This window comes from Liolophura sinensis, chromosome 7, assembly GCF_032854445.1.
Source record: "Liolophura sinensis isolate JHLJ2023 chromosome 7, CUHK_Ljap_v2, whole genome shotgun sequence".
Lineage (NCBI taxonomy): Eukaryota > Metazoa > Mollusca > Polyplacophora > Chitonida > Chitonidae > Liolophura > Liolophura sinensis.
In genome coordinates this window covers 31,962,652-31,981,947 of record NC_088301.1, presented here as the reverse complement: position 1 = coordinate 31,981,947, position 19,296 = coordinate 31,962,652, and the positions used below count along the sequence as shown (strand labels likewise).

Genomic DNA, 19,296 nt, shown 5'->3' with positions numbered 1-19,296 from the left:
CTACCAAGACCTTCTACAAGATGACATGCTCAGCAGGGCTCCACACCGGGGGCAATGTGGGTAGGACTTGCCGTCTTTTTTGGGGATGTGCCAGCAGCGACTGCATCTCACACGGTACTTCTTGTATCTGTGAACAGGAGACGAAATACAGAATATATTTATAACTAGGGAGATTTGCCTCCGCTTTCCAAGGCGTTTTGTGTTATTGCGCTGATCAGTATACTTGAACCAAGATTTAGTTATTTATTTCATTGGTGTTTTACGCCATACTCAAGAATATTTCACTTATACGACAGCGGCCAGCATTATGGTGGGAGGAAATTCTTGAACCAAGAAAACCACCATTTGCTCTGATAAGTATCGATGAAAAGAGAGTACACCTTGAAGCTGGAAAGACTGGATGAGTTTTTCCGTAAACACATGACTGTTTGTGTATGCATGTATATGTATATATATGTTCTTCTGTATCAAAAGAGTGTAAAATGTGGTTTTGAACCGTGTGATCCTTTGACTAATGAAAAACGACAAAATGATTGAAACAGAAGAATTTCTATCATCACTGGTCTTGATGTGAAACAATGGCTTTACAAGTATGGTTCTGGAGTGAGCAGTGTTGAAGGAGTGGTTGAAACTACTCAATCAAAACGCCATTTGGTATCTCTTGAAGCGGTGCACGTCTATGTCGAATGTATCTGCAGTGTGCCTGGATGACAGTCTTAACCCTTCTATCACCAGTCGGCTTCCTCATACCCTGAAAGGGAAGTCGCTGCTAGTCCTCGTGCGAGGCAGCTCCCAGTTGGGCCAGATGGTCGTCGTGTGCAAACCAGGGATCCACATGAAGGGCTACATGATCTGGGCCAACTGACAGCTGCTCATACGATTCATAACCAATCACATTTTACACCCTTTTGATACAGACTTAAAGGCGTGCTTCATTAAGTTCTTTATATAAGCACTATTCTAGACTACTGAATACTTCACACGTAAGGTACAGTTCTAATAAGATTCCTCGACCTTACGGCTTTTTGTATAGAACCTATTTCAGAAGCACAGATATGAAGGGATCTTGAAGCCGGAAACATCCCCTTTTTAAAGTAAACTTAGTCTTTATTTATCATGAGAATGTCCCGTTATGTATAATTTTCAACAGCGCACAACGGTTTGATACTGACCTGATTCCGCAGGCATTACACAGCCGCGTCCCATCCTCCGCATCTCTCCATAATGGCGTTTTTCTTGTATCACAGGACGCACAAGAGTAGCGCCAAGGGATCTTACCTGGAAAATGGTTACTTAATTACACAATGATGGATCTGCTTGTAGGATGTAGTCTTTTCTGCAAACAGTTCAAGTACAAGGCTTGAAGAGTTAAGCGTCATTAGTTGTAAATCCTATTTATGTGTATATTCTATAATAATTGTTGTTTAACGCCTTACTCAACTTTTCACATATAGGCTACGATGGCGGTCAGTTTCACGGATGGAGGAAATAAGAGTGCCCTGTGTAATTCATCGACCTTTGGCAACTTTCTTGCATGTGACATACTGATAAGCACACCATCGCATCCTCTATACAAACCCTCCCAAGTGCGGAAACAATGGGCAAAGCGGGTGCCAAATATATGCCGTAAAGGGCTATCAAAGGGACCAAAATAAATGTTGGTTCTCTAGTCCTCTTTAAGGATTTTAAACCTACTGGAAATGTAAATCAGAGGTTGCTTAACACTGGGCGGGGTTGTATCTTCGGAATCCGAACAACTCTCGGCAGTTCCCGTACTATTCCGATGTATCCTGGACTGGATGGGTTTGGAAATTTTCCTCCTGTAAAACCAGGCATCATAAATAGGTAAAGATTTAATCATCTCATGTCCTATCGGTGAAAACATTATCTGTCTCTGTATGTCTGCATAAAAGAGGCTTTATACATTTCAGCTTTGTCTGAAAATGCGTTGGAGATATTAATTGTTACCTTTTCGTACTGAAGCACAGTATAGCCAACCCACTTGTAGTGTTTAGGCTACCTTTCTAATCTTAATAGACTGTATGGAAGTGTATCACAACATTACATCGACATTTTGAAATTAATCTTTTCAAGGCTCACCAGTTTTAAGCATCTGTGTTTCAGGCTTCACATAAAAAATAGCATTACTTACGGGGTAAACGAGGACAGAATGACCAGCTTGCTGTCGCCATCACGGACTTTCGTTTTCATTACAACCGTGACCCCACGGAAGCTAGGGTCATTCCGGGCTGCACTTCGGACGGGTTTCGCAGGTTTCCGCCGACTGAAGTGATTAGCCTGACAACAACTGGAAGCAATCGGTAGGGCGTTCACTTCCGGTGTTTCTTTCTGCCTGGATGAGCCATCTTTCCAATGGTTTGACTGCTGCTGAATTCCAGATATCGTCAAATTTTCAAATTCCTGGAGTTTGCATTTCTCAACAGCAACATCTTTCCATAGTTGCTCCAAATCGTCAAAAATGGAGGCAAGCATGCTTGTTGTGTGATCGGGCGAGAACCTGAATGGGTATGGCCTACAATGAACAGTACGTGGATATTTTATATTTCTAGTCCATTGTCTATTCGTCGACGTGCAGAAGTTCTGCATGGCATGATGCATTAGTCACTATGTATACAGTATTCTTGTCGGCCATGCAAGACGGTACGTGGGACTATTTTCACAAAACGTAATATATGTATGTATGCATTTTCAGTCATATGACGACGATGAGTCATTAGGTTTGTGCAAATACACTATGTCTTCTTGTGGCAGGGCGAGGCTTAACCCAAAGCTAAGCTGGACGTTCCTACCGTAACGCCTAGCTACGGTCATACAGACTTCCACCTGAACAATTTCACTCAAAAAAGCCCGGCTCGAACCTACCTTATTTTTGCTACCCACCGATTTCCTAAAACGCCCGAAATGTAACATGTCAAACCCAGCATTGGTAAACCAACTTTCTACAGTAATCCAGCCATTTAAACTTTCGAACCGGACAACTCAAATCAATGTCTGCCATGTTAAGAATTTTTTTTTCATCTTAATTTTATCCCACCGAACATTCCGTTTACAGGTAGGCAATTCCGAAGAATATTGGGTAGGATAAAATTTTCGCGGCTCATCACCTTACCCGAAGTTGAGAAACAACTATGGCAGACGTTGATTCAAGATGTACGATTCGAAAGTTTAAACGGCTGGATTACTGTATACTATATATATTACATTTTGGGTGTTTTAGGGAATTGGTGGATAGCAAAAATAAGGCAGGGTTGGAGCCGCGTTTTTCTCTCTTTTTTTTCGGGAAATTTTCCACGTTAAAGTCTACATGACCGAAGCTGAAGTTACGGTAGGGATGTCCAGCTTAGCTTTGGGATAGGCGAGGCTGTGTCAAAGTGCTATTGTCACTGAAGTATCATGGCGGAGACACCAGACATGACAAACACCCAGTTTGTACAGGCACGGGCCTAACCAGCCCGCTTTCTTTGCTCTAATTTCTGCCAAGCAGCAAAAAGTACCATTTTAAAGTTTTTAGTCCCGAACAAAACGTCGTATTGCAGGTATTCAAAATTTTCTCGTAAATCTCGCAGCCTTATGGTGCCGTTACTGGAAACTACATAAGGTAAAAATTATAACAAAATGCATGGGGAAACAACTCACTAAAGCCCCTTTATTTATTTATTTATTTTATTGGTGTTTTACGCCGTACTCAGCAATATTTCACTTATACGACGGCCGCCAGCATTATGGTGGGAGGAAACCAGGCAGAGCCGGGTGGGGTGGGGGGAGCCCACGACCATCCGCAGGTTGCTTACAGACCTTCCCACGTACGGCCGGAGAGGAAGCCAGCATGAGCTTGGCTTGAACTGGTGAGAGGCTCCCGGGTCATTACCTGTAAAGCCCGCGATAAATACATCGCCACGATATGGCTGAAATACTGTCATTGTGGCGTAAACACTAATCATTCATTACGATGAATACGGTCAGAACCGATATATTTTCACTGCTCATTGCTGAAAATATCCATTTCGTTACAAAAGATATTGTTTTACATGTTGTAACTTTCTATTGCCATGTGTGTACGTTTTGTAACATACAGTATTCTTTAGCGCGCCATGTTAAACATTTTGTAAATCTTGCAGTTCAAATTATAAATTATATGTCTTACGACATTTAATCGCTGACAAAAATTAAAATAGTTATGCCTGACAGGCGGAAGTCCAGTATATGACCATTTGAAACTGTGCCTTCATAAAAATATATATTGCCCTTTATTTCTTAAATGATTTTTTTTATGCCGTATTCAAGAATATTTCACTTACACTACGGCGGCCAGCACTGTGGTGGGAGAAACCGGACAGAGCCTTGGTGAGACCCACGATCATCCGCGGGTCACTCGCAGATCTTCCCACGTACGAAAGGAGAGGAAGACTGCATCAGCTGGACTTGAACCGCGTTGCGTTGGTGTTCTACGCCTGTCTGTGCATCAGACTGACTTTGGAGCTTTAATGATCTTCAAGTTTACAGGAACTCGTTACTAGCTTGCTACAGTATATGATCTACACTGGAAATTTTACCCAATGACTAGGGAATGTAACGAACACGTTTGAAATGGAATCTTTATTGGCGTTCAACCATAATCATTCATTCATTCATTTCAATCTTTATCATGATAAAACGTCCCCGATCACTTAAAACTGTTCGCGGAATAAAATATTACAAGAAGATAACGAACGAAAGTTACCTGACATACCGATCATGTTTTTCTTGACCGTCCGGGGTTTGCTCGACCAGTCTAGACGTGGGCGTCTCGGAGCACGTGGGGGCAGCTGGCCGACTGATGGAGAGGTTGGTGTTTATTTCCACACAAGTGTGCGTCAATGGCTTCACACTTAACCGAACCTCAGTCTCCATATCAATCAATCTAGCATAATTTTCCCTCTTTAAACTCAATGTATCCATCGGATGATTTTGATCAAACCTCTCTATAAGAAAGCCAAAATCCCATCTGTCGTGACCTTTATAGACCAGGTGACAACTAGACGTCAACAACCTCAGCAGTGCCACAGACCTATAATTGATCCGCACAGCTTCTAACCTGTCGTTTTCTCTCTCATTTGCATATGAAGAAAGTGTAATGATTACAGTAGCCAAACCGTGTGAGCGTCCCCTTGGACCTTCGAAATTAATGGCGCCAGGGGTGACAAGGAATTGTTATTTTTATCAACATACCATATTTCTATCGTATGTGTGATTTTACTGACATAAATATATTTTAACCTGTGTTATTTATATACATTTGTCTTTCAATTTTATGTATCAAACAATAGCTTCCAATATTGTCTGAGGAAATCAGTGTATGTATATAGTCAAACGTAACAGTATACTGCTATATAGATTATATATATATATGTATATATCCTGTTGTGATCGTATAATCATTTCAATCATCAGACGGTTGCGAGTGTTTGGCTCTGCCCCATTTCCATGCGAGCTGATTAAAATTGAAAAGATGGCTCCTATTACCACACGAGGCAAGTTTTCATGCGGGAACATGAGCTGCAGCGAAGTAAAGATTCCCTCTACACCTGTAAGTGTGCATCATTGGACTCGTCCTCAACTTCTGCGATACAGCTTTGGGGTTTGGAAAGGATATAATTGCATATGAACAGTTTTGAGTGTAACGTAACACTCTCAAGCTGGCAGATGACAGCAATTCGCTACAGATAAATAATTACCTGTCTACCCAGGAATTGGTGTGTCTATTTATTTGACTGTCCATTTATAGGGCTATGCATGTATCATCGCCATGAATATTTCACTTACATAACGACGTTCAGGATTGAGCGAAATAAACAATGTAGAATCCAAGAATAAATGTAAACAAGAAGACGTTGGAAAGTGAGACCAAAAATATGCTAGATAAACCGAAAGTGAAAATAAATTGAACTACAAATATTACAAATTCAGTTTCAGTCAATTGTAATAATATCTTCGTCTGCATAGGAGAGCAAGCATACAAAAACGTTTTGTTGACGTCAAGCGGGTACATGCATGCATGTATAATAGATAAACCTCACAATATCCAATCTAAACCATGATGTGCTACAATACATTACTATTCTATACATAAACCTTGCTAAAACGCTACCCAGATGGCGACTTTAATGCTTAATTCTTTTCACTGGTGTTTATTTCTACAATATATGTAGGCCCTATACTCAAGATAATTTCACGGCATAAAGCCAACCTGCATGAAATCAAGGCTAATTTTCGTTGATTTATTCATTTGATGGGTGTTTAAAGGAAGGAAGGAATGATTATGGCTTAACGCCACATCAGTAATATTTCAGCCATATCGTGGCGAAGGTGTTTAAAGGAGAAGAAAACATAAAAATGATGCCAAAATCAGATGAAAGAGCGTCAAAACTTATTGTAAATATGATCTTAAATATTTTGGGGGATTTTTTCTTCAAGAGAAAAGCGTATTTGAAAATATGTTTGTATGGTGAGTATTTGGGACCAACGTGTGGTATTTGTCGTTATGCGTGCATAATAATGTTCTGAATAAGGATTTGATGCTTGTCTAAGAAATCTATTTGAATGTAAATTTGTTGTTTATATCGACACATGCATTTAACCTAAATTACGATAATATTTATGAACATATTAAAAATACAGATATGATCCAAATTGAGGTTTAATACATTTGTTAGCTGAAAAGAACAAATTCTAGTTATAAATATTTATTAAACCTGTGTTACATCCTCATTTATGACATTATTAAACAAAGACTATAAATGCCAAAAGGTGGTCCCAAATAACCACCATAGAAAAATTATTTTCCATTGTCTTTTTCTCCTTAAGGAAAAATGGGAAAAAATATTGAAGATCACATTTAGGAAAAACTTTTCGCATTCTTTCATCTGAACTTTGTCATGTTCATATTGTCTCCACCTTTAACGTTGTGCTAATTAAAGAATTCGATACTTACACGATGGGGGCAGGTATAGATGGATAAATGAAACTGCAGCGCAACGACTTTCCAACAGATCGACATACACTTCACGACTCCAGCCGAGTAGTGTCGTTATTTCGCATGCACAAGCGACCAGACACAATAACAACTGAGCTGAGTTGAGTTAGTAACTCAAGTGGAGTGATCAAAGGGTATCATCGCATAGTGCCGTCATGATTTAAAACATATATATTCGCTATTTAAGGTCATACAATGTTAAAGAGTCATGCCTATAATTGTCTCATGAATCCGATTGGGACTGACTGGTTGTGACGTTTATATGGCTTTATGCAAATACGCCAGTTTGTTATTACTCTCAAAACTCGTGCAGCAAGAATATTCCATCAGACGCCTTTAAGATACGTGCAGAATCTCTGGAACCCTGCTCATGCATCTTAATCTGGCTATCTGAGGCTTATTTTCATCTTGAATGCACTGTGAGATCGCCACATTGGATATAGGCCAATTAGCGGTTGCAATTAAAGCGCCACTGAGATATATCTTTATTGACAGTAACCCAACACACTATAACACGGTACACGATTTGCAGGTAATTCATTCGCTTAGCACATATTCCTCGCGTTTTTCCTATCCTCACTGAAAACTTTTGACTGCTTCTCTTTACACGAAACTTCCCTGATCCAACTTTGTATATGCTATCTTAGTTGTTTGGTTTGTTGTTTGGGAAATTGGTCTTGTGAGTATATTGACTCTGAACGTTCATCATGGTTGACGACTGGTATGCGAATGTCCGTTTTGACGCCCAGATCCTACAGCTTCGGCCTGTAACTGAAGACCAGCTGACAATGCGCTGACCTTTCCCCTGTTCCCCTTCCCTCATCCCCTATAACGTGTCCGACAGTCTACATAAAGACAGACATCTGAAGTCTGTATTAAATGAGTATGGACCATCAATTAAAAAGTACGGTGCGCAAATGACATTGGGGGTCACCGCCACCCTTTGGGAGGGAGGGCGGGGGGGGGGATAATTTAAAAAAAAAAAAAGAAATCAGAGGCTATCAGACAGAGAATATTGGGAATGGAGGGAGGATTGCATGCATGGGAAACAATTGCAAGACAATTACTACTGGTACAAGTTTGAAAAATTGACTAATTTTGATAAAGTTTGTAGTTCAATGTGCAAGACGCTACCGTATTAAATTTACTGGTTTTCTGGTCGCTATAAGTTTACTGCAATCGAGAGAGTAGGGGACTTATCAAAGAATGAAATTATATAACATGTAGGCTACGCTAATGTCGGCGTATGCCCGGGCCAGTATGTTACATTTATTTTTTCAGTTTGCTGCCTGAATAACTATTTGTTTACTAACAACTCGATCTCGTTCCTCTGGCAATAACAACAGGTCTAAATCGCCTCAGATAAGACAATACATTTTCTGACACTGAACGTTTAGTGTTATAATGAAGCTTATTCAGACCGTTTAGCACATCTGTGAGTGATGAACGTGTCACGTGTCACCAAACCTTCTCAATCTGAATCATGGTTTGACAGATCTTACTGACAGCCTGGAGCACGTGTCACTTCTCGACTGACCTCATTGCGCATGCGCTATGGCCGTTGTGAAGAATAACAAACAAGGCATTATAAGCCTCAAGAAGAGGAATGATAGTTTGTCTTCTGTTTTCGCTGCTGTAGGAACACATTGTGAGTATAAAAGAGTCGATGAATTGTGAATAATATATGTATTGAGGATGTTTTTTTGTCATTTTTCTCTTGAAAACGACGTGTCAAAAAAATAATTGTAGTTGCCGCATCTTTACACTCGAAAACTGAGCCCTCGCTAGTCATTTGTGTTCATTACCAGACAACCAGAATGAAGAAATTTTAATTTTAATATTTAATTTTAGTTTAATGCTTGACTGCAGTGACGAAAAGTCAAAAAGAGTATTTCACTTCACAGCTGGCTCTATTTATCGACTCTTTTTAAATTCCATTCTCATTGTTTTCACTCATGCGATTAGCCCCGAAAGACTCCAACAACGCTAGGACAGTATAAAAAAGGGAGCTGGCGTCTTTCGCCGCTAACAGTGTTAAAATCGTACTCAATGAAGGCCCAGGGCGACACCAACCCAACTGCTTTCCACCATCTTGAGCAGCTACACACGTGCCCTGCTTCATCATGGGGCTGCTGTGTGTGGGATGGAAACCTTCATGGCTATAATAAATCCTTCCTAAAGCGAGTAAAGGCAGATAGTGGCGGTGTGGTAGATGTGGAAAGCAGATCTTTAGGTTGGTGTTTTTAATTTGCACGAGACTTTTTCCATAAGATTTATTTATTTATTTGATTGGTGTTTTACGCCGTACTCAAGAATATTTCACTTATACGACAGCGGCCAGCATTATGGTGGGTGGAAACCGGGCACAGCCCGGGGGAAACCCACGACCATCCGCAGGTTACTGGCAGACCTTCCCACTTACGGCCGAAGAGGAAGCCAGCATGAGCTGGACTTGAACTCACAGCGACCGCATTGGTGAGAGGCTCCTGGGTCATCACGCTGCGCTAGCGCGCTAACCAACTGAGCCACGGAGGCCCCTTTTTCCATAAGAAAGAGAATCAGCATGGACCTTTGTTGAGTACGATTTTAACACTGTTAGCGCCAAGACTCCAACCTCGCTAGGCCAGTATAAGAAAAGGATTTGGAGTCTTTCTGGGCTACCATGTGATCTGTGTCTGTGAGCATGTCAGTAATTTTTATAACATCTTGATCAGTTAATGTGTAAATGGTTTAAATTGTTTTTTTTTATAAAGGATAAAGATGCATGAGCTAATACAGGTTAGAGTTAATTATAAATGACATACCTAAAACTTGCAAATCCAAACAGTTAACAGGTGATTTGTTAAAATATTAGGAGACAAATAAGTAGCAAATTTTGATGCTATCTCGCACACAGCTGTGGTTACAGAGTTAATGTTGGTATCCAAACAGTGAACAGATGATTTGTTAAAATATTAGGAGACAAATTAGTAACAAATTTTGATGCTACCTAGCACACAGCTGTGGTTACAGAGTTAATGTTGGTATCCAAACAGTGAACAGGTGATGTGTTAAAATATTAGGAGACAAATTAGTAACAAATTTTGATGCTACCTAGCACACAGCTGTGGTTACAGAGTTAATGTTGGTATCCAAATAGTGAACAGATGATTTGTTAAAATATTAGGGGACAAATTAGTAACAAATTTTGATGCTACCTAGCACACAGCTGTGGTTACAGAGTTAATGTTGGTATCCAAACAGTGAACAGGTGATGTGTTAAAATATTAGGAGACAAATTAGTAACAAATTTTGATGCTACCTAGCACACAGCTGTGGTTACAGAGTTAATGTTAGTATCCAAACAGTGAACAGGTGATTTGTTAAAATATTAAGAGACAAATTAGTAACAAATTTTGATGCTACCTAGCACACAGCTGTGGTTACAGAGTTAATGTTGGTATCCAAACAGTGAACAGGTGATTTGTTAAAATATTAGGAGACAAATTAGTAGCAAATTTTGATGCTACCTAGCACACAGCTGAGGTTACAGAGTTAATGTTGGTAGGTAGACGTTCATTTTATACACTGTGATATGCACTTTGTGAAACTAAGTAAGTATTAAATGAGAAGCTTCTGGTTTATAATTAAAAGGTCATTCAGTGTTAATCCAATTATATGACTTCAGAGCACACCATGTTGTCACGAGCCCACTTGCTAATTCAGAAAGAATATAGGAATTTTAAGAAAGATCCACCATGGGTAAGTCTGCGTAAACTTTTCTGTATGATGATACGAGTTTTGATCACACGGCTGTCCAACACATGACTATCAAATACCAGAGCCGGTACATCTAACATGTAAATTCATTCAATTTATGGTGAGTTTACAGTAAATAGTTGTGGTGTTTTGTTTCTCTACATTTATTTTAATAATGAGCGTTGCAATAGCATATATATCTCATGGCAATGATCATTACAATCATAAAACAGAGCAAAGACAATCAGCAGTAAAAGAAAGAAAACACATATCTAGCTGCATATATGGAATCTCAGAAAACACATGTAGCAGCCACACAACATATTCTGCATACAGCTTACATATGGAATTTTACACCAGCTTTTCCCTCAGACCCTCTCGCCCAAAGAATCGAATATTCAAAATTTCAGAGGGATCAATTCATTAAACAGGTCCATTATTTTTCTTTCAGACCAGGTAGACCACACTCTTTGTTAGTCAGCATTTTGGTAGCAGCTGCTTATACTATATGCTTGGTTTAAAAGCTTTGTGTGTTTTTCATGCACTTGAAATTTATTTCTGATTTTTAACATTTCCATTAAGTTTGAATGATTTTAAGCATTGACTTAATAAGCAGATGCTTTATCCAGATTTAATGTTATACTTGAAGACATCACATGTTTTAATATCTTTTTGAATATTTTCATGTCACAGGGTGTAGATGCATTTCCACTAAACCACTCTATCTTTGAATGGGGTGCCAAAATCAAAGGATTGAGGGGCACTGTTTGGGAAGGTATGTGTTACTTATTGGCTTTGTCTTCTATATGTATGTATGTATGTATGCATGTATGTATGGTGTTAAGCTTGGGAATTTAAAGTAAAGCTGGCCATCAAAGTCATGCCATTTCTAAATTTTACCAGCATTCATTAGTAGATGAGGAATTGCCCAAATTTTATATATCCATATTATATAGTAGAGAAATGGGCTATATTCTGAGAAAATTATATTGGTTGTTTAAGTGTATAAAATACATGACATGGATTGAGTACGATTTGGAATGAGTACACATTTTATCAGCAACCACATATGTGTACTACACGTTGACTTTGGCTCATATCTACTATTACATATACTGAATTTGCTCTTTTCTCAGGTGGAATTTTCTGGCTGTACATCAAGTTTGATGAAAACTTCAATCTCCGTCCTCCACAAATCTGTTTCCACACAATTCCATTCCACCCAAATGGTGAGTAGGGATGACCAGATCATGCCTATAAATATATTTGTAGGAGTGTATGAAAGTTACCACAATGCACAAGATGTATGTTACATTTATAGCCTTGCTTTAATATCATTAAATACATTTTTGATGGAATACTGAGTTCAGCACGGTTGAATAATTTTTTTTTTGGGATTGTTTTTAATGTTCATGTATGTACATATAAGCTGCATAACTTTCCCATTGTGTTATTTCAAGCTTGGTGGGGAGGGGATGAAATTCTAAATCTACATTCCATTTCAGGTTACTGTATTTCACATAGAGTATTTAAAGAAATATAATTATGAAGGACAGTTTATTTACATACTTACTGACACATCAGGCTTTCCACTCCATTTTATGTTGCGCTCTGTGATTTACTTTGCTAGTGGACATGATAACAGGCCAGCCTTGTGTAGACATACTGGACAACTGGGAGGAATGGAAAGAATGCTTCTCCATAGGTTATGTCCTCTTGACTATTCAGGTAAGCCTAAATAAAATGTCTATTTTAGCAGTTCATTCATTAAAATCAACCAGTCAGTATTTGTGTGGCAAACTACTTTGTTTTGTTGGGGAAGTCGGCAGAAACAGCTTTGATGGCCTGACGGCTAGAGCATCCCCGCGAAGTTCGGAGAGCCCACTTTGGAGGCTTAATGGCTAGAGCATCCACCTCAAAGTCAGGAGAGACCACTTCGGGGCCTAGTGGTTAGAGCATCAAAGCAAAGCCGCAGGGTCGCATCATACCAAAGACTTTAAAAATGGTACTTGCTGCCGCCTTGCTTTGTGCTCAGCACTGAGAAGTTAGGGCAAGGAAACAAAACTGGTTGTGCTGGTATATTGTGACTGGGTGGGATGCAATGTCTGTAGTCTTGGGAAAGATATGTCAGTGACAACCACTTGCTCCCTGCCACAAGAAGACACAGCATATGTACGCACACCAAATGACTCCTTGTCGTCATATGACTGAAAATTGTCAAGTACGATGTTAAACCCCAGGCATGCATATATGCATACTCTTACCAGAAACAAGAAACAACTATAGTTTTCACTCTCTTTTCAATAACTTAATACTGCAGGATGACTCATTGAAGATTCTCTGTCATACTATGTTTTAAATAGTTTAATGGTCTGTATCCACAACATATTGTGCTACTACTGAGCAGTTCTAAAGTCCGCTGAGGACTCTTATTAACTCATTTGGGTGAATTGTCTGAACATTGAAGGCATGAAAAATCCAGTAATGATTTGGCTGCTTTAAGGTGGAAGGGTTGTAAGGTACATTGCTTTACACCCGAATACCCTGGTTTTATTCACTCAAATGACTGATGTCATGTAAAACCCCTCATTACAGCATTAGACCCCATAAAATTAGTAGAGTATATTGTACAATGAAGGTTGAATACAATAAGTATTGCTCTAGTGAGAGGTGGAGCTGATAACGTACAACAGAGAGAGCAGTCGTATTATGTGATGTAGGAATGTTAAAAGTTGACCAGACTTGTGTCTTGACACCATTCTCTTTTTGACAAGATGGCGTCCGGGTGTGAAATATCAAAACGTAATATTTATCAGTGAAGGAAATCCTGACATTTCACCGTTATAAATATATATATATATATAAATAAATAAATCATGTCAAGTCTTCTACATGTGGAGTACATTAACATGACCATGGGGTGGGGTTGGAGGGGGGGGGGGGACAGAATGCAGTTTTACAAAACTTTGTTTGCAGAAATGTGATCACCTAATGTCTCTTCTAAGTTTCATGCAAGTTGCCCCAAAGGACCTGAAAATATCCTGTTGAGTATATTCTATATCCTTGAGTATGGTAGCACATAGATAAGTGAATGGACAAGACTATTTTTGGCCATATCTTCTCTCTGCCTAATACATTGCTGTGTTTTCTGTCTGCTCAGAGCCTGTTGTCAAACCCTGGTCTGGAAAACCCTGTGAACACTGAGGCAGCAGACTTACTAAAGCGCTCACCTCGTTCCTACAGGCAGATGGTCTTAGACTGCGTCTCAGCCAGTCAGATGCTGGAGGGTATGTATTTAGATAGGTAGCATATAGCCCTTGGTTCTGATCACATTTAGATATGAATATTGGGGACCCATCTTTAAAAGCTGGGGGGTCTGTCAGCAATCTGCGGATGGTCGTGGGTTTCCCCCGGCCTCTGCCTGGTTTCCTCCCACCAATATGCCGGCCGCCGTTGTATTATTGAAATATTCTTGAGTACGGCGTAAAACACCAATAAAATAAATAAATAAATAAATAAAAAGCTGGGGCAAGACTGCATTGAGCACATGCATTTGCCATGATGAACAATGTCTTCATTAAAGGTTGCAGTGGACATTTCATCAGTGACAAGCTGCAGTTGCTTCATAAGATGGGCCCCAAAAGGCATATTCTGCACAAATTTTCTTGAGATACTTTTTGCATTCAAATTAATCATAATAATGTGTAATTGCTGATAGAATAGAAAGATTGATTTTTCTAGTGTATAATTGTGTACTGATTAAGTCACAAACTGCGAAAAATCATGCAAGACAATGCATCTTTATGGATCCCAGTTTTGGATTTTTAAGTTTTGGATCTGCGCTGTAAACTGCTTCTTTTTTGTGAAGATATAAGTCGTATGTATGTTTGAACACGTTTGCGTGTCATGATAGGGTCAAATGCAGGCAATTTTTCCTACCCTTAAGTATCACTTAATCCATATTCTGGTTATTAACTTGCATAAATTAGCCTAATAGGAGTTGTATAGTTTCTCAGTTTTTTCCCAAACTACTGGACTCAAAAGGAGGCCAAAAGAGCTGTATTTGAAGCTGCATAATGCTAATCTGTACTGTACTAAATGATCCTTGTTTTACATCCACAGCTGGGCTTACCCCAGAGCTGGGTAAACAGTCAAGTAAGGTTCATTGCGTCCCAGCCCCCAAGGCGACAACATATGTGAGGAATGTCACAACAGCCCCCACAAAAGTCTCACGCCTCTCCTTTGAGGATTATCACAGCACTTGGTGTGGCATTGCTACCTCAAAAACAGCACCAGGAGCGAAAAATACATGTAAGTCCTGACACGATACAATGTGAGACATTCCTCATTTCTAATGTTTAGGTAGAAAACCTGAGCTAACACCTTGAGGGTGAATCTTTCAACTGGCTGAAATCATGTGAGAATTTCAAGTCCCTTTCAGATGTTTTTCTGCCTGACAAAAATATTTGCAAGTTGGGATGTTCATGTTTTCATATTAATAGGGTAATATGTTGCCGTTATGTATTTATACTGTATAATTACATGTACATGTGTGTGCAGGAATGAAGTTGCACAATGCCGATTAAAATATAGGCTAAAGAGTACATGTAACTTATGCAATTTATCAAGTGCTCTAGTCAGATGATCTAATCTGTTTTAGATATTTCCAAATCATCTAAGCATCAAAGTAAAAGAAGTGAAATATTGTTGAGTATGGCATAAAACTGCAGTCAAATAAATAAATAAGTCAAAGCTTCCAATCCAGTGCATCTTACCTTTTCTAGTTACAAGTACTTAAAATGACGCTGGGCGCCTTCGTTGCCAAAGAGGTTTATAGTGTGTTAGCATAGCAGAATGACTCAAGAACCTCTCACTAAGAGAGAGTTATTGACTTGAACCATGAGTTCAAGTCCAGCTGATTCTGGCTTCATCTCCAGTCACTTTGGAGAAGATCTACCAGCAACCTGCAGATCATTGTGGGTTTCCCCAGTTTCCTCCCAGTATATTGCTGTCAGATAAATTAAATGTTCTTGAATATGGCATGAAACACAAATCAAATAATAAATTAAACAAAATAATGCCTCAAAATCAGTATACTGCAAGAGTGGAGTAGGAAGTCTTGTGGTCAAAAGACATTTTATTAGTTTGAGACTTGTTTTGAAAATGGTTCTGCGTATTGGATTGAAACTTGGTACATGTCTTAACCATAAAGAGTTACAGGCCAAGTTTTGGGACTTACAGTTTTCCAGAATTTTTTTTCTGGATAGTTCATTGTATTGAATTGAAACTGGGTACATTACTTCACCATAACAAGATGCAGATCAATTTTCCACAAAATTAAAGGCCATTTTTGCTTTGTTGTGGACTTTGACGTAGGTATTTTTCTGATAACTGTAAACCAAATGCTTCTTTAATTTAAACCTTCTTGTTTTACTATGTTGAATCAATTTTATTTGTGTGAAACAGTTTTAGAATCCATCAAAGAGAACCAAGCTGCAAGAAACAGGCACATGGGGTTAACTGAACAAGAAATAGAAGAGCAGATAAATCGACAGGTTGAGGAGTATGTATGAGTTAGTGTTGTGTGCAAGTACATGTAATTATGATGGATGTCTAATGCCATGCTAATCCATAGTTATGGGCTTGAAATCACAATCAAAATATAATGCCATGCTGGTCGCTATGGTAGTTATGTACGCAGTGTAACATCATGCTGGTCACTATGGTAGTTATGTACACAGTGTAACATCGTGCTGATCGCTATGGTAGTTATGTACACGGTGTAATATCATGCTGGTTGCTATGGTAGTTATGTACACAGTTGTGTACACGTATTTTTTGCAGGAGATACATTTACATATATATTTATTTATCAAAAGAATAGATGAACTATTTTATTGTTTAGGAAGTCAACATGAAGAGTAGATAAACCAGCAGTAATGCACAAGAGAGTTAATATACAGGATAATATCTCTTCTTTATGTTGAATATTAAAGTATGGTGTTGAAATATTACTGTGCACTTGTTTGTTCTGCAGACATAACATTCTCATCTATGGGAGATTTACAAATAAGCTGACAGAGCACGAGGAGAAGGCTGCAAAATTGGAGAAACTCAACCGAATGAAGAAAATTTACCTGCCTCCTAGAAAACCACTATGTAAGTGTCGGATTGTCCCAAAATTTGAGGATGTGTGTAATCTCCAGTCAGTAAATCATAAAGCGTGTGAGTGTACGTAATAAAACAAACGGCAATATTTCCCAAAAGATACTCTCTCTTTAAATCAGATTTGCAGATCATGTCAAAAATGGACCATAAAGTAACTCCTAGGTGGGTTTCAATCCCAGTCTTGAAAAGGATTTTGTAGACTTCTCAGCTCTCAGTATTAATTGAGGCCTATGTGACTATGCTCCTAAGTCTGTTTTGTGCAGTCTTACATTTATTGAAGACCACATGTTTTCAAAAACACTTGTTTTTCTTCCCATTTTATTCAGTACAAAAAAGCAAGGTTCTGTTATGGAGTTTATAGCAAGGTTGAGAAAACAGTTTTACCATTCTGATAATAACGTGTAGGACATAACCCCTTCACCTATAAAGACATTCATTACAAAAATATCTGGAGCCACTTTCACAAAACTGCGTAAATCAATTTTTCATAACTTTTCTTGTAAACGACGTCGCCTTATGGCACTGGAACCTAGATAATGTCTTTTACGAAAAGTTATGAGAAATGTGACTTAGGAAGTTTCATGAAAGTGGCCCTTGGTTGGTCAGGTATTGTATTTCACCTTAAGTTTGGTATGCAAAAATGCACTTTCAGAAGAGCATAAAGGTCTTAAAATTGTACTGGTCTTAAAATCGTACTTTTGATTCCAGCCCTTTTTTTTTTTTTCTGATGGGAAATTGATTAAACTTCCCAGAAACTCTTTAAGTGGCCCTTAAGCTGATGAAGAAATCAAAGAGTGTTAAACTTTGGGCGAAATACACCATTTGAAATACAGCATTAAAGTTGTTGCCACTGTCCTTGACATCCCGAGTACACCTTAATGCATTATATATTCCACTGCAGATGAATTTGTTAGACCAATATTTATTGAATTAATATTTTTACAAAACGTTGTCACATTTCAGCTTCTCCTGTTCCAAACAATTCAGTAGAGACAGTGGAAAGAGTTTTCATGAAAGAGGAGCCATGGGAGACTGAGGTGGATGACTTAGTGAACTGGTCGTCCAAACTAGACACAAATTTTGTGGACACGTGATGTTTGGAAACGAAATGTGTTGGACAGACGATGGCTGCTGGTCACAAACCTGGTAGCCTGATTGTCTAACTTGGACACGATTCTGGTGAAGACTAGATGTCTATTAAATATCAGTTGTACGGATGAGATACAAATATGTAGACAACTGATCATCCTAACTGGACACAATTCTGGTGAAGACTAGATGTCTATTAAATATCAGTTGTATGGATGAGATACAAATATGTAGACAAATGATCATCCAAACTGGACACAATTCTGGTGAAGACTAGATGTCTATTAAATATCAGTCATTCGGATGAGATACAAATATGTAGACAACTGATCATCCAAATTGGACACAATTCTGGTAAAGATTAGATGTCTAATAAATATCAGTCGTACGGATGAGATACAAATATGTAGACAACTGATCATCCAAACTGGACACAATTCTGGTGAAGACTAGATGTCTATTAAATATCAGTCATTTGGATGAGATACAAATATGTAGACAACTGATCATCCAAATTGGACACAATTCTGGTAAAGATTAGATGTCTAATAAATATCAGTCGTACGGATGAGATACAAATATGCAGACAACTGATCATCCAAATTGGACACAGTTCTGGTGAAGACTAGCTGCCTATTAAATATCAGTCGTACTGACGAGATACAAATATGCAGACAACTGATCATCCAAATTGGACACAGTTCTGGTAAAGATTAGATGTCTAATAAATATCAGTCGTAGAAACAAGATACAAATGAGCAAACAGTGGTCACAAATCTGGTAGCTTGATCATCCAAATAAGGACACAGTTCTGGTGAAGACAAAGGACATCAGTTTGTATCCTAAGAACGAGACACAAACTAGTGGACATGATGTCCTCTTTACACAGATCTGTAGTGATGTGACTAAACACAAATGTAATTTAGACCACAAATGTGGTAATTCCAGCTGGATCCCAGTCTGGTGGAAGCGTAATATCCGTTAGACACACATCTGGTGGACATCTGGTTTAATAATTTACCCAATAATTATTGAAAATCTTCATGGTTTTTGGCATGTAATTGCCAAATTGGATGCCAGGGTTGACTTTTTTTTGGACTTGAATTTGACAGAATTGCAGCAGAAATGTGATGTTTCCATGACATGGTTGTTTTATGATTGTTAACCAGTACATTAACAAAAACACTCCATCATTAAACCCTTCTGTGTATCATATGGATGGAGGATTGGTTGGGTTGGTGGGTTTCAAATATATGAACAAAAAGAAT

The 19,296-nt window shown here is 38.7% G+C and overlaps 2 protein-coding genes across 3 annotated transcripts; one reads left to right on the top strand and one right to left on the bottom strand.

Moving 5' to 3' along the window:
- Positions 1-2,493, bottom strand: LOC135470848 (GATA-type zinc finger protein 1-like). Its single transcript, XM_064749894.1, has 4 exons — positions 2,153-2,493; positions 1,696-1,820; positions 1,173-1,278; positions 1-127 (listed from the first exon to the last, which is right to left on the bottom strand). The coding sequence occupies exons 1-4, from the start codon at positions 2,491-2,493 to the stop codon at positions 1-3; spliced, it is 699 nt and encodes a 232-aa protein (XP_064605964.1).
- Positions 2,494-8,590: 6,097 nt separating this feature from the next.
- On the top strand, positions 8,591-19,266 carry LOC135471321 (ubiquitin-conjugating enzyme E2 U-like). Of its 2 annotated transcripts, none has more exons than XM_064750503.1 (10): positions 8,591-8,681; positions 10,701-10,774; positions 11,465-11,546; positions 11,908-12,000; positions 12,402-12,499; positions 13,932-14,058; positions 14,894-15,082; positions 16,238-16,334; positions 16,809-16,930; positions 17,903-19,266. In XM_064750503.1, exons 2-10 carry the CDS (start codon positions 10,709-10,711, stop codon positions 18,031-18,033), a joined length of 1,005 nt encoding a protein of 334 aa, XP_064606573.1. In that variant the 5' UTR covers positions 8,591-8,681; positions 10,701-10,708; the 3' UTR covers positions 18,034-19,266. The 2 variants fall into 2 exon arrangements, with proteins under 2 accessions (XP_064606573.1, XP_064606574.1); XM_064750504.1 differs by having other exon boundaries at positions 8,604-8,668.
- The last annotated feature ends 30 nt before the right edge of the window (positions 19,267-19,296 follow it).